The sequence below is a fragment of the Chiloscyllium plagiosum genome, unplaced genomic scaffold (assembly GCF_037043375.1).
Source record: "Chiloscyllium plagiosum isolate Xiang-an unplaced genomic scaffold, Cpla_swu_hap1 HiC_scaffold_9, whole genome shotgun sequence".
Lineage (NCBI taxonomy): Eukaryota > Metazoa > Chordata > Chondrichthyes > Orectolobiformes > Hemiscylliidae > Chiloscyllium > Chiloscyllium plagiosum.
In genome coordinates this window covers 37,807,937-37,824,466 of record NW_028270147.1, presented here as the reverse complement: position 1 = coordinate 37,824,466, position 16,530 = coordinate 37,807,937, and the positions used below count along the sequence as shown (strand labels likewise).

At 45.2% G+C, this 16,530-nt stretch overlaps 1 protein-coding gene across 7 annotated transcripts in view; it reads right to left on the bottom strand.

Annotated features, from left to right (window-relative positions):
• ccdc24 (coiled-coil domain containing 24) overlaps positions 1–16,530 on the bottom strand; it is a 108,548-nt gene that overhangs the window by 77,888 nt on the left and 14,130 nt on the right. For 5 of the 7 annotated variants that reach the window (XM_043699072.2, XM_087990555.1, XM_043699073.2 and 2 more), the window contains one exon: positions 16,075–16,244. In XM_043699072.2, coding sequence (XP_043555007.2) covers positions 16,075–16,242 — 168 coding nt within the window. In that variant the 5' untranslated portion in view covers positions 16,243–16,244. Of the gene's footprint in view, positions 1–10,988; positions 11,074–16,074; positions 16,245–16,530 lie in introns of those variants that run through there. The other 2 variants (XM_043699075.2, XM_087990554.1) reach the window with 2 other exon arrangements.

Here is a 16,530-nt window from a genome sequence, read left to right as displayed (position 1 = left end):
TAGGGATAATCCTGGGAATTACAGACCAATTAATCTTACGTTTATGGTGGCCAAACTATTGGAGAGGATTTTGAGACACAGGATTTATGATTACTTGGAAAACCATAGTTTCATTAGAGATAGTCAGCATGGTTTGAGAAGGGCAGGTCTTGTCTCACAAGCCTTGTTGAATTCTTTGTGGATGTGACAAAATAGACTGATGAAGGTAGAGCAGTGGATGTGATGCACATAGATTTTTAGCAAGGCATTTAATCAGGTTCCCCATGGTAGACTCAGTCGGAAAGTAAGAAGGCATGGGATATAGGGAAATCTAGCTGTCTGGATACAGAATTGGCTGGCCCATAGAAGACAGACGGTGGTCGTAGATGGAAAGTATTCAGGCTGGAGCTTGGTGACCAGTGGTGTTCTGCAGGAATTGGTTCTGGGTCTTCTGGTCTTTGCAATTTTTAGAAGTGACTTGGATGAGGAAGTGGAAAGGTTAGTAAGTTTGCCGATAACAAGGAGGTTGGTGGAACAGTGGATCGTGTGAAGGGCTGTTGTAGGTTGGAATGGGACGTTGACAGGATGCAGAGCTGGGCTGAGTGCGGCAAATGGAGTGATTCATTTTGAAAGGTCGAATTTGAATGAACGATACAGGGTTTCAGGCAGGATTCATGGCAGTGTGAAGGAACAGAGGGATCTTGAGATCCCTGTCCATAGACCCTTAAAGTTGTCACCCAAATTGATAGTTGTTAAGGTGGCGTATGGTATGTTGGCTTTCATTAGCAAGGGGATTGGGTTTAAGAGTCATGAGATTATGCTGCAGCTCTGTAAAGTCCTGGTTAGATCCCATTTGGAATGCTGTGTTCAGTTCTGGTCACCTCGTTATAGGAAGGATGTGAAAGTTTTAGAGACGGCACAGAGGAGATTTACCAGGTTGCTGTGGATTGGAGAACATGTCTTATGAAAATAAAAACAAGTTGAGGGAGGTAGGGATGGCTTTTCTCATCGGAGCGAAGGAGGATGAGAGCGGATAGAGGTATACAAAATGACGACAGGCATAGATGGAGTGGATAAGCCAGAGACTTTTTCCCAGAGCAGAAATGGTCATCACAAGGAGACAATTTTAAGGTGACTGGACGAATGTTTCAGGGAGATGTTAGAGGTAGGTTCTTTACACAGTGTGATGAATGTGTGGAATGCACTGCCAACGGTGGTGGTAGAATCAGATACATTAGGGACATTTAAGCAACTCTTGAATAGGTATATAGAAGATAGTACATGAAGGGTATGTAGGTTAGTTTGATCTTAGAGTAAGATCAAAGGTCAGCACAATGAGGGCTGAAGGGCTTGTACTGTGTGAATTGTTCTATGTTCTATATTCTGGAAGTGGGTGGAGGCAACATTCTGTCTCACAAAAAGCATGCAGAATTCCGATAATTGTCTAAATGAAGTGTAAATTACAATGGATAGTTATTTGCTATTACTCCCCTACTATTGTCAAGTTAAACTATAATTCAATCTCTTCCAATCAGAAATGCTTTCTGGCCAGAAGTATGATGCACCTGCATTGTCTTGGGGAAAGGTTGAGTCAGGAACCTGTCTGCATGACGATTCCCCAGGATCAGGGCATTAGCATTATTTCAGAGGATGATCTAATTCTGCCATTGTACCTGGGGTAACATGTGACTGAGTGATGGGGCGGGGGGGGTGTTGTCTTGAGTGGCATGTGACTATGGGGGAGTGGCTAGAGCATCTGTAACATTTGTGGGTATTGAGAAGACTTGTAGCTCAGGTTGAGGTTCTGAATGTAGGTTTCCTGACTGAGCTGGAAGGTTCATTTAGAGTCACAGAGTCAGAGATGTACAGCATAGAAACAGACCCTTCAGTCTAACCTGTCCACGCCGATCAGATATCCCAACCCAATCTAGTCCCACCTGCCAGCACCCGGCCCATATCCCTCCAAACCCTTCCTTTTCATATACCCATCCACATGCCTCTTAAATGTTGCAATTGTACCAGCCTCCACCATTTCCTCTGGCAGCTCATTCCATACACATACCACCCTCTGCATGAAAACGTTGCCTCTTAGGTCTCTTTTATACCTTTCCTCTCTCACCCTAAACCTATGCCCTCTAGTTTTGGACTCCCTGACCCCAAGGAAAAGACTTTGCCTATTTATCCTATCCAGGTAAGATCAGTGAGCCTCCGGAAAAAGCTTCATAAAGCTAAATCTTCCAGCTCAGTGAGCAAATCTATTCATTCCTGAAGAAGGGCCTGTGCCCGAAACGTCGAATCTCCTGTTCCCTGGATGCTGCCTGACCTGCTGTGCTGTTCCAGCAATAAAGTTTCAACCAAGAGCAAATCTATTTCCATATCTGTAACATTGCCAAGTGACTTGTATTTTCTTTGTTCGGGGTCTCTTCTGACTTTGCATGCTCGCAAAGAGTATCAGAGGGATTAACCAGCTTGAACAAGCTTTAAGCTTTTAACAGTTTGCAGAAGTTGGTGTGTGCAAATTGCTTCTCAGCTTCTTTTCCCAAGGTTTCGCACACAATATATGGTAGCAACGGTGGGATTCCAACATACACTGAGCTTCCAGGTGGACTAAATAAGCCCTTATAATGCTTATAATGCAGGACACCCCTCGGCCCAGTTTAATGCCCTACTATTACAACATATCCCAGAGGGGGTAGGAGCTGCTATTAGAACCAACAATGACATGAGTGCTCACTTAATATTGGTATAGTCCTAAAGACCCTAAATAGGCAACAGTTAAGCATGAAATGATACAGCACGCCTTGTCTGCCCCCTCACAAAGATTCTAATTGTCTGAGTGTTGGTTGCATGAGACTGATGAGCCCACAAAAGGTAACTTGATCTCTCTCGCTATTACGACCCCGACAGCAATCACTGGCCCAGAGACGTCGCAAACTGAATTGCTAACCCCAGCCCACTAACCGAAACAGAACAGGCAACACAGCTCAAACACGAACAGAGACAGTTCCCTTTTCGGACAGTCCCTAATCAAAACCCTGGTGCGGGGAAGAGGCCACCACACAGGTTAACACTCCCTGGCAACACCAAGAGATGTGCTTGATCATGTCCCACGCCCCCCAACCAAAAGACCAATCCAGAGGATTTCATTACGTTACAAGCAAAATTCAAATGTATCAAGCCACACCATGGGACCTCTTCAGTCTGGGCTGGGGTCAAAGCCATGAAGCAAAGGGTTCTAGCTGGAAAACCCAGTCAGGGGGTTACAATGATTGGGAGGCATTATCCTGAGCCATTCCCCAGCCTGGGGACCAAATCCAGGTGATGAGGGGCTCTCCAAATAACCCTGCAACAACTGGTAGATATAACTAAGGCATTGGCATGCCAAAGCAGGGGGCAGCTGGTTCAGGAGTTTGGGATCAGCTATACTCCACCTATGCAGGTGACACCGCTTATAATGCAGGACACCCCTCGGCCCAGTTTAATGCCCTACTATTACAACATATCCCAGAGGGGGTAGGAGCTGCTATTAGAACCAACAATGACATGAGTGCTCACTTAATATTGGTATAGTCCTAAAGACCCTAAATAGGCAACAGTTAAGCATGAAATGATACAGCACGCCTTGTCTGCCCCCTCACAAAGATTCTAATGTCCCTGTTGCAGGCCCTGATGCCCTCACGAACCACCCAATGGAACCCCACCATTGTCCCCAGGGGTGGGTCGACAAATTTGACCATACAAATGCCACTCACCCAAATGGCTCCAATGCACCTTTTCATCGTTCCCCTTACACCCATCCACCCCCTTTCCCCTAACTACCATGGTCGCCCCCGACCCAGTGGTGGTCCGCACCCATGGACAGTTACACAGCCAATACAGAGGTGTTTTCACTGTGGTGCAGACAGACATTGGCAGTGCAACTGCCCACTCTTGAACCTGCGATATGAACCCCGGGCAGGGGGTAAGTTCACTACATTGGAGACCCTCCCCAGCCTGACTAACCGCCCCCTTCTGCTTTACCCTGTCCTGACTAACAACCCAGAGGATGAACCGGTAGTGCACTTGACTGTTGAGGGTAAAGAAATCCCCTTTATGATTGATACCGGCACCACCCGAGATCTCCTGTGTGCGTTAACATAGGTTGGACTCTCACAGCTCTGTACATCTTAGTGGTCTAACTGGACAAGAGAAGCAGTATCCCTCTAACAGAACTACTCACGGTTCAGTTTAGTGCCCATACCTGTACTATCCAATTCACTCAAACCTCTAATTTAGGCGTTAACCTAGCAGGGAGGGATTTGTTGGGTGCCCTCAGGTTGAGATTCTCTGCCTTGGTGAGGGCATTATAGTTAGACAATTCTACCAAGAGACAGTTCTGAATCTATTGCTTCCCCAATAGTGGGCTCTCTAATTACAGCCAAGAAATTTTACGTCTCCTATACAAGTCTGTGATCCCCATGTAAACCTTTGTTACAATTCCACCAGAGCCTGCACTGAACTGGCAGCCACCTTTGCCCTCTTCCTCGAGTCCATTGTCACAGGACACATTGAAGGTAAAGAGGGATCTGCCCTCTTAGTAGACGTTCCTCTCCACCTCTGGAACCAACCAGGGTTGGTTTCTTCCCACATTGTCTTTTTCGTAAAAGAGGGCTACAAAGCAAAGGCTCTGGGATTTTTAGCACACCAGTTACAGCAATAGTTGGACCCTGGTATCACTCACCAGGCCCAAATACTGACCAACAGGAAGTCATTTCTCTAGCCCTTACACAGTGGCGGGTTCACTTCGCCACTACCAACCCTGACACAAACCCTCAGAAGAACCCTTTCCTGACCTCTGGTCAGCTCCTAAGCATGAAGTCAGATGCACCTCTGTGGGTCCTCAAAATCCAAATTATATCAGGAGCTGAACTCCCTTCAATACTCTAAGATTAGAGGCCATAGAAGGGATATCAGCTTTGATAGAGTCATTCCTCCAACAAGGAGCTCTATTCCCCTGCAATCACCCTGTAACACCCCCATTCTACTGGTCCCGAAGCCAGGATGCCCAGACTGGAGGTTAGTACAGGACCTCCAACAGACCAACAAAATAGTGCAGCCACTACCCCTGGTCGTGCCAAAACCATTCTCAGCAACACCCCTGCCAGCATTTATGTTGTCACCACAGTTGACGTGCAGCATGCATTCTTTGCTCTCCCCCAGCAGCTGAGTCTCAATATTTATTTACTTTCACCTTTAAGGGTCAGCAGTACACTCAGACATGCCTCCCTAAGGGATTTATCCATTCGCCCACTCTATTCTCCAGGCTATTGCACCAGCAGCTCTGACAGCTCCACAGTTATCTAGCATGTGGACAGCCTTCTCCAAGCTATCTCCTCAGAATCTGCTAACATTGCAGATACCAACCGTCTCCTAAATGCCCTCCACTCTTAGGGATACGTTATACCATCCAATAAGGTTTAGTGCACCCAGCAACAAGTTACACTCCTAGGGATGTTGCTCAGCACTTCACAATGGCAGTTGACCCCAGATCGCATCACACCCATCCTGGAGACCCCTCCACTCACTAACGCTAAGCAGATGCATGCCTTTCTAAATTTGATTAACTACTGCCAGCAATGGTTCCCCAATGTTACGTTACTTACCAAGCAGCTAACCCCTTAAGCGTCCAATGAGGCCTCAGGGACTTCTGGTCTTCCACTAGGGTGAAAGTCAGCTTAGTTAATTTAAAGCAGCCCTTGCCAGTGCCCTGGCCCTCAGGAGACCACTGTATGACAGATCCTTGCAGCTGTATGCCAGTATGTAGAGGACTGCGCAACCGCTGTTTTAACCCAGACTCAGATCACAAGAGGCCGTGGCCGATCACTCAACTCGCCTTGACCCTGTCACCAGGGGACTCCCACAGTACTCTCAAATTCTGCCGGTTATATAAACCCTTGTGACAGCTGCGTCCAATATAACCCTGCAGAAACTCTTGATCGTCTATTTGTCACACCCAATTGTAGCTCTCCTCACTTCCCACCAGACCCAACACCTGTCACAAGCTCGACTCAGCTGTTATGAGGTAGCCCTTCTTAACAACCCCCTTCCTGACCTTCTACTCCTGCTCGACCACTAACCCGGCAACTTTCCTCAGTGCCCCACCAAGAGGAGCTTCCCCATCCTCTCATGACTGCCTTAATACAACTACTTCTTGACATTCCCCAATCAGACCTCTCAGATGTTCCAATGCCCACACTGGATTTAACCCTCTTCGTAGATGGTAGTTGTCAATATCACCCCTAGGAACGCATCTTTCAGGATGCGCAATCGGCACCCTCATGGACACGTTAGAAGCAGCCTTCCTCCACCCCACTGTTTTCAGCCCAGAGCTCTCTGCGCTGACACAAGTCTGTATCCTGGCCACAGGGAAAACAAGTCAATTTCCACACAGATTCACAGTACACCTTAGGCGTGGCTCACAACTTTGGCCAGCTTTGGTCCCAGTGAAGATTCCTGACCTCTTCGAGCACTCCTTTTCACAACACACTATGTCCAAAATCTCCTTAAGGCCATCCCCCTCCCCAAGCAATTGGCCATAATCAAATGGTCCATATCATGAACACCACAGATGTCAGCCATGGCAATGCCAGAGCTGACCAAGCTGCCAAGGTCACGACAAGGGCTTGCAATTCAATCATCTCCACTATTACCGGCAGGCACCCAACCAAAACAAAAGGCATTCCAGACATTGTCACAGCACAGCGTTTACAGGGCATTGCCCCTGATTCAGAAAAGCAGATATGGAAGACACACAGGGGCTCTGACTCTGCATCAAGAGGCCTCTGGATCACTCCAATCGGTCAAGTGTGCATACCTAATACCTTGTTACCAGTGCTCATTGATTGGCTTCATATCAATACACACCTTGGCAAGGAAGGAATGAGTAGTACTGTGTTGAGAACCGGTGGCACCCCCTACTGGGCAAGGCAATTCAAAAGCACATCAGATCATGTTTGATATCTCAGCAAAATAATGCAGGTCAAGGGGTGTGGTGTGTAACAGGAAAAACTCCCTTGCCAGCGGGTCCATTTGAATGTATTCAGCTTGATTTTATAACAATTTACAACATTCTCGCATCAGGACTGAATTCCTATGCCCCAGAACTTGCCATGCCCCTAGCCAAGCTTTTCTGATACAGTTACTGTACAACTGGCATCACCAATGTGAAAAATTGCTCAGGCATGTCCATTCCACAAAAGCAGGACAAATCCAATCCTGTAAATTATTGCACCATGAGACTACTCAATTATCAGCAACATACTGGAAACTGCCATTAACAGTGCGATCAAGCAGCACTTACTCCACAACAGTCGGCCCACTTATTCTCCGTTTGGACAGATTCAGCTTCTGGCCTAATCCCAGCCTTGGTGGACAGACGGACGGAGGTATTGTTGTCACATGCAGAGGTACAGTGAAAAGTGTTGTGGTGCATGCTATACAGGCAGATTATATGATACGGTGCAGAACATGCTGTTACAGCTGCAGAGAAGGTAGAGACAGGCAGGCAAGAGGGACAGGCAGAAGCAGATCAGAGGTCCATTCAAAAGTCTCAATAGCAGGAAGGGCAAATAAAAAAGTGTATTCCATTAGACATCAAGGAATCCAAGTTAAATTGAATCAGGAAATAGTCATACATTTTTGGAGTCACAGCAATCACAAAGGCAGAAAGCGATGGTTGTTGGGAAAAAAAAAATCAATCAACTCAGCCACAAAACATCGCCACTGTTCCTCAGGGTAGTGTCCTTGGACCAAGTCTCTTCAGTTACTTCATCAATGACCTTCCCATCTTCATAAAGGGGAGAGGGTAGAGATGTTTGCTGATAAGTGCACAATGTACAGCACCACTTGAAGCTCATCAGATGGTGAAGTAGTCTATGTCCAAAGACAAAGACATGGAGAGAGATAGGTGCGTGCAACAGGGTAATTACGATGCTGCAAGACAGGATCTGAGGAGCATAAGTTGGAAGCATAGGCTGTCAGGGAAGGATGTCGTGGAAATGTGGAACTTTTTCAAGGAACAGATACGACGTGTCCTTGATATGTATGTACCTGTCAGGCAGGAAAGAAATGGTCGTGAGAGGGAACCTTGGTTGACGAGGAAGGTTGAATGTCTTGTAAAGAGGAAGAAGGAGGCTTACATAAGGTTGAGGAAACAGGGTTCAGACAGAGCAGTGGAGGGATACAGGATAGCCAGAAGGGACCTGAAGAAAGGGATTAGGAGAGCTAAGAGTGGGCATGAAAAATCTTTGGCGGATAGGATCAAGGATAACCCCAAGACATTTTATGCGTATGTGAGAAACATGAGAATGACGAGAACGAGGGTAGGTCTGATCAAGGACAGTAGTGGGAGACTGTGTATTGAGTCGGAAAAGATAGGAGAGGTCTTGAATAAGTACTTTTCTTCAGTATTTACGAACGAGAGGGACCGTATTGTTGAAGAGGAGAGTGTGAAACGGACTGGTAAGCTAGAGGAGATACTTGTTAGGAAGGAAGATGTGTTGGACATTTTGAACAACTTGAGGATAGACAAGTCCCCCGGGCCTGATGGGATATATCCTAGGATTATGTGGGAAGCAAGAGAGGAAATTGCAGTACCGTTGGCAATGATCTTTTCGTCTTCACTGTCAATGGGGGTGGTGCCAGGGGACTGGAGAGTGGCGAATGTTGTGCCCCTGTTCAAAAAAGGGAATAGGGATAACCCCGGGGAATTACAGGCCAGTTAGTCTTACTTCGGTGGTAAGCAAAGTAATGGAAAGGGTACTGAGGGATAGGATTTATGAATATCTGGAAAGACACTGCTTGATTAGGGACAGCCAGCATGGATTTGTGAAGGGTAGGTCTTGCCTTACAAGTCTTATTGAATTCTTTGAGGAGGTGACCAAGCATGTGGATGAGGGTAGAGCAGTGGATGTAGTATACATGGATTTTAGTAAGGCATTTGATAAGGTTCCCCATGATAGGCTTATGCGGAAAGTCAGGAGGCATGGGATAGAGGGAAATTGGCCAATTGGATAGAAAACTGGCTAACGGGTCGAAGTCAGAGTGGTGGTAGATGGTAAGTATTCAGCCTGGAGCCCAGTTACAAGTGGAGTTCCGCAGGGATCAGTTCTGGGTCCTCTGCTGTTTGTAATTTTTATTAATGACTTGGATGAGGGAGTCGAAGGGTGGGTCAGTAAATTTGCAGATGATACGAAGATTGGTGGAGTTGTGGATAGTGAGGAGGGCTGTTGTCGGCTGCAAAGGGACTTAGATATGATGCAGAGCTGGGCTGAGGAGTGGCAGATGGAGTTCAACCCTGCCAAGTGTGAGGTTGTCCATTTTGGAAAGACAAATAAGAATGCGGAATACAGGGTTAATGGTAGGGTTCTTAGTGAGGTGGAGGAACAGAGGGATCTTGGAATCTATGTTCATAGATCTTTGAAAGTTGCCACTCAGGTGGATAGAGCTTGTAAGAGGGCCTATGGTGTATTAGCGTTCATTAGCAGAGGGATTGAATTCAAGAGTCGTGAAGTGATGTTACAACTGTACAGGACTTTGGTTAGGCCGCATTTGGAGTACTGTGTGCAGTTCTGGTCGCCTCACTTTAGGAAAGATGTGGAAACTTTGGAGAGGGTGCAGAGAAGATTTACCAGGATGTTGCCTGGAATGGAGAACAGGTCATACAAGGATAGGTTGAGAGTGCTAGGCCTTTTCGCGTTGGAACAGCGAAGGATGAGGGGTGACTTGATCGAGGTTTATAAGATGATCAGAGGAATAGATAGAGTAGACAGTCAGAAACTTTTTCCCCGGGTACAACAGAGTGTTACAAGGGGACATAAATTTATGGTGAAGGGTGGAAGGTATAGGGGAGATGTCAGGGGTAGGTTCTTTACCCAGAGAGTGGTGGGGGCATGGAATGTGCTGCCTGTGGGAGTGGTAGAGTCAGAATCTTTGGTGACCTTTAAACGGCAATTGGATAGGTACATGGATGGGTGCTTAAGCTAGGACAAATGTTCGGCACAACATCGTGGGCCGAAGGGCCTGTTCTGTGCTGTATTGTTCTATGTTCTACACCAAAATCAGGTTCAGGTGATAGCTAACAACATAAGCACCACTCAAGTGCAAAGCCATGGCCATCACCAAACAATCTCTCTTTGACACTCAATGGAACTACCATCACTATCTTGAACCAACATCCTGAGGTCCACCATTGACTAGAAACTGAACTAGACTATCCATCTTAACAAAAGTAGATCAGTAACAGAGAATTTTACAATGTGTAACTCACCTCCTACTTTTCTTTCCAGCAGTGAAGGCCTCTGAAGTCTGTGCATGGCAATGATTTCAGAACTGGAAGTTAACGATGCAATGTGCCAGCTCTAATAACTGTGCACAGAAGTATGGAGCGGTCTCACCTTAAAGGGAATGCTGCTTCTGACTACTCAAAAGCCTGTTCACCATCTATAACACACAAGTCAGGTGTGTGAAGGAATACTCTTCACATGCCTAGATAATGCAGTTCCAATAACAGGTTTGACACCAACCTGCCCACTTGATTGGCACTCCATCCACCACCTTCAATAGTCACGCCTTTTGTAACAGATGTACAAGTGCAGCACAAAATTAACTGCAGTAACTCACCAAGACATTGCCTTCCAAACCAGCGACCTCTAACACCTAGAAGGGCAGTGGTGTTCACATGCAAGTTTCCCTCCAAGCCACACATCATCCTGTTCCTGGGTCAAATTCTCACAATGACGACATTTTCCGCCCCCCAAACAGCATGATGCATGTACTTGTACCACATTAACTGCAGCAGCTCACCAACATCTTTTCCAGTACAATTAGGGATGGAAAATAAAAACTGCCCTAAGCATTGGCTAATAGAAAAAAAAAGTATTTTTCTTGAAAATACAGGACTAACTTTACCATGAAACAACTCCAACAAAGTGCAAGCTGTGTCCAAAGAGAAATCTGAAATTTTACTTAACTAGTAATTTTCCACTTCAGTTGCAGATTTACTATGGCATTGCTTGTGGGTAGAGCTTTAACGCTGGATCCTCTTCTTTATCTCATCTTCACTTGAAAAAATACACCTTTGGTTAGACATAAAATTATAACAGATACTGGTTCTCAATCACACTTCCCATAATCTTTTTGCAGTTCTTCCTGAACCTGTCATTACTGTTCCACTTCTCAATAAAGTTCCCACCTACACCACTGTCAAGTCACCAATGTACATCTGGTCATTTGATCTGAAGTGGATTCTGGCACCCTTGCCGGTGGTGAGCTTGGTGTTGGGAGAAGCACGTAATCAAATGGATGGGAACTCCGTTGCATAAGAAGGAGTAAGCCATTCAGCTAACGGAGACTACTCCAGCAGTCATAGCTGGTCCGATAAACCTCAACATCACTAATGTGTTAACCGCGTAACACTTGATACCCTTATTGATTAAGGATTGTTCTCAGCTCAGCCTTGAATATACAAATTGACTCAGCCTCAACAGTGAAGAGCTCCATAGAATCACTACCCTCAGAATAAATTCTTCTTCATCGGTCATAAGTGGGTGACCCCTTACTCAGATTATGCCCTCTGGTCCTAGACAATCCTATAAAGGGGAAGCAAACTCTCCACATCTATCATATCAAGTCCCCTAAAAATCATACATGTTTCAGTAAGTTCACCTCTCATTTTCTGAACTGTAGTGAGTACAAGCCCAAACTACTCAACTACTCCTGCGAAAATCCGTCCATATCTGGGATCAACCCAGTGAGCTTTCTCTGGATTACATCCAATGCCAGTATATCTCTGCTTTGATAAGGGGACCATATTGTACACCTTACAAGATCATAGTTCATCTTATCATTACCTCAACCATTCCCAACTACCCAGATAAGCTTTCACCCCCTTGCTTACCAAGAGCCTATCTAGCTGTACTTTATAAATATTCTAATAGTTGACTTCCATTGTCATTTCAGGAAAAGAGATCCAAAGACTGCCAGCCTTGAGGGAAAAAAAGCTTCATCTCTTTAATGGACAACATCTTATTTTAAAGCAATGCTTATTAGAATTCAACAGCAGGATTTCATAATTAATTGCTTCACAAAAGCTGGTACTCCACTGTCTTTTTCCATCATTTTATCATACATAGAGGAGCAGTCAAGAAGTGACAATTTTTACTGTGCATTTCTTCCACAATTTTCCACTGCTGATGTTAAATTTCCAACACCAACCCAGATGAAGTTTCCAAATGTGAAAGGCAACCATATGGTACGAAACATCTCAGGCACTCCCAACCTTTAGCATCCAATTTTGAATACATTATGATAATATTTGTGCATTTTTCTAATTATTCACATTATGTAGCTTTCTTTCTTGCTATATAAACTCAAATTGTACAAAAAATGGGCAATTTGATTTCTTGGGTTTCTGCTGATGCAAGCAATTGGATTCATTGAGATTTTGATATCAGTAATTTGGCATTTGTTCTACAATTTATTTATTTCAAAGTACTTATTTCAAATTGTCTTGATAAGAACTGTGTTTTGGTGGTGTAATGCCACTTTCATATGTAACATTTTTGATGAACCTGAGGGGCACCAGTGGGAGGTTTGCTAGTGCGCTTGGGGGGGTTTTAAACTAACTCTGCAGGGACATGGGAACCCAGACTGTAGCTTTAGGGTGCAGGACCTGGAGTGTAGGGAGGTTAGGAACATGGCATCAATTTCAAAGGAGGGTGCCTGTAAACAGGAAAGTGGCTTGAAGTGTGTATACTTCAATGCAAGAAGTATACGAAATAAGGTAGGTGAACTTGCAGCGTAGGTTGGTACCTGGGACTTCGATGTTGTGGCTATTACGGAGACATGGGTAGAACAGGGACAGGATTGGCTGTTGCAGGTTCTAGGGTTTAAATGTTTTAGTAGGGTCAGAGGTGGGGGTAAAAGAGGGGGAGGTGTGGCATTGCTTGTCAAAGATAGTATTACAGCTGTGGAAAGGACGATGGATGAAGACTCGCCATCTGAGGTAGTTTGGGCTGAGGTTAGGAATAGGAAAGGTGAGCTCACCCTGTTAGGAGTTTTTTTTAACAGGCCTCCTAATAGTCCTAGAAACGTAGAAGAAAGGATTGAGAGGATGATTCAAGAGAAGAGTGAAAGTAATAGGGTGGTTGTTATGGGGGACTTTAACTTTCCTGATATTGATTGGGAAAGCTATAGCTCAAGTTCGTTAGATGGGTCAGTGTTTGTCCAATGTGTGCAGGAGGGTTTCCTGACACAATATGTAGATAGGCCAACAAGAGGTGAGGCCATACTGGATTTGGTTCTGGGTAATGAACCAGGCCAGGTGTTAGAATTAGAGGTAGGTGAGCACTTTGGGGACAGTGACCACAATTCGGTGACGTTTACTCTAGTGATGGAGAGGGATAAGTGTGCACTACAGGGCAAGAGTTATAGCTGGGGGCAGGGAAATTATGATGCGGTGAGGCATGACTTAGGATGTGTGGCTTGGAAAAGTAAGCTTCAAGGCAAGGGCGTAATTGATATGTGGAACTTGTTCAAGGAGCAACTACTGAGTGTCCTTGATAAGTATGTACCTGTCAGGCAGGGAGGAAAGGGTCGTGTGAGGGAGCCGTGGTTTAATAAGGAATTGGAATCCCTTGTTAAATGGAAGAGGGCGACCTATGTAAAGATGAGGCGTGAAGGTTCAATTGGGGCGATTAAGAGTTATAAGGTAGCCAGGAAGGACCTGAAGAGAGAGCTAAGAGCAGCAAGGAGGGGACATGAAAAGGTCCTTAGTTGGTAGGATTAGGGAAAACCCTAAGGCTTTCTATAGGTATGTCAGGAATAAAAGAATGACTAGGGTAGGAATAGGTCCAGTCAAGGATAGTAGTGGGAAGTTGCATGTGGAGGCTGAAGAGATTGGGGAGACACTGAATGAATACTTTTCATCAGTATTCAATCAGGAACAGGACATTGTTGTCAATGTGAGTACTGAGTCACAATTAAGTAGAATGGATGGCTTTGAGGTATGTAGAGAAGAGGTGTTGGAAATTCTGGAAAGGGTGAAAATAGATAAGTCCCCTGGGCCTGATGGCATTTATCCTAGGATTCTATGGGAAGCAAGGGAGGAGATTGCAGAGCCATTGGCCTTGATTTTTATGTCCTCGTTGTCTACAGGAGTAGTGTCAGAAGATTGGAGGCTAGCAAATGTGGTTCCTTGTTCAAGAAGGGGAGTAGGGATAACCCTAGTAACTATAGGCCGGTGAGTCTCACTTCTGTTGTGGGCAAAGTCTTAGAGAGAATTGTAAGGAATAGGATTTATGAACATCTGGATAGGAATAATGTGATCAAGGATAGTCAGCATGGTTTTGTGAAGGGCAGGTCGTGCCTCACAAACCTTATTGAATTCTTTGAGAAGGTGACTAAGGAGGTGGACGAGAGGAAAGCGGTAGATGTGGTGTATATGGATTTTAGTAAGGCGTTTGATAAGGTTCCCCATGGTAGACTACTGCAAAAAATACGGAGGTATGGCATTGAGGGTGAGTTGGAGGTTTGGATTAGGAGTTGGCTGGCTGGAAGAAGACAGAGGGTAGTAGTTGATGGCAAAGGTTCATCTTGGAGTGCAGTTACTAGCGGTGTTCCGCAAGGATCTGTTTTGGGACCATTGCTGTTTGTCATTTTTATAAATGACCTGGAGGAGGGGTTAGAAGGTTGGGTGAGCAAGTTTGCAGATGATACGAAAGTCGGAGGAGTTGTAGACAGTGAGGAAGGATGTGGCAGTTTACAGCGGGATATAGATAAGCTGCAGAACTGGGCAGAAAAGTGGCAAATGGAGTTCAATGTAGCTAAGTGTGAGGTGATTCACTTTGGTAAGAGTAATAAAAAGATGGGGTACTGGGCTAATGGTCGGATACTTGGTAGTGTGGATGAGTAGAGGGATCTTGGTGTCCATGTACACAGATCTTTGAAAGTTGCCACCCAGGTAAATAGTGCGGTGAAGGCGGCATATGGCGTACTGGCTTTTATTGGTAGAGGAATTGAGTTCCGGAGTACTGAGGTCATGTTGCAGTTGTATAAGACTCTGGTGCGACCGCATCTGGAGTATTGTGTGCAGTTTTGGTCGCCATACTATAGGAAGGATGTGGTGGCACTGGAACGGGTGCAGAGGAGGTTTACCAGGATGTTGCCTGGTATGGTAGGAAGATCGTATGAGGAAAGGCTGAGGCACTTGGGGTTGTTTTCATTGGAGAAAAGAAGGTTTAGGGGTGACTTGATAGAGGTGTACAAGATGATTAGGGGTTTAGATAGGGTCGACAGTGAGAATCTTTTTCCACGTATGGAGTCAGCTATTACAAGGGGGCATAGCTTTAAATTAATGGGGGGTAGGTATAGGACAGATGTTAGGGGTAGGTTCTTTACTCAGCGAGTCGTGAGTTCATGGAATGCCCTGCCAGTAGCAGTGGTGGACTCTCCCTCATTTATGGGCATTTAAACGGGCATTGGATAGGCATATGGAGGATAGTGGGCTAGTGTAGGTTAGGTGGGCTTGGATCGGCGCAACATCGAGGGCCGAAGGGCCTGTACTGCGCTGTATTCTTCTATGTTCTATGTGTCCAATACTTCCAAGATGTGCCAGAATAAAATTATATTTATCTTGCTCTGAGGAAAGATAATCTTGCCTGTAAACTATCCATGCAAGTATCTGCTTTGGTGAGCATGTCAACAACCAGAGGTCACAAATTTCAAACAATTGGGAAGGATCTTGAGAGAAGATTATATCCTGTTCATGCAGGGTTGCCACATGTACAACCGCTGACCTGAAATGGTCATGAAAGCAAAATGCATAAAATGATTTTAAAAAGGGAGTTAGTCAGGTACATGAGGATTTGAAATTTTCAGGGTTATTCAAAAAAGGGACTGTGTAACTAAGTACAACAGCTCGTTCAAAGAGCCATCACCATTTAGATCTAATAGCTCCTTCTGTGCTATAAGTTTGTGAAGTTAGATCAGAAACACCTGACCAATCAAACAGCTTTATCCAGGGTTAAGTCACTGATAGATAAAACTGATCGTTCTCACCTCTGCATGCAAGTCCAGGCTGAGGTCGACTAAAGATGCTCCTAAAATCTTCCGGATTTCATTTCTCTCGCTTGGAGGGACACGTTCCTCTATTATGTTCCATAGTGAAGAAGGGTTTTCAACGTTACCATGAAATTTATTGTCACCTTCAGCACAGTTCACATTCATAGCTGTGTGGCAAATCCAGATGCATTAGAAATCAGGGAGGTTTGTTCTATTTGAAAATTCTCCAATTATTTCTCCTGTGATAGAACTGCAAAGACTCCTTAGTACCAGCCAATGCACTGATGGATATTCTAGCAATTTATGCACATGAGATTGTTTGTAGAAAAAAAAAGTGGCAGGACTACAGTGGGGCCCGAAGAGGGAAAGCAGGGACAGTTGATTTACATAATAGGGCGATTGTAGGTCTATGTGCTTTAACCGGACACAGCAGGCTCACGAGGCAAGGAAATT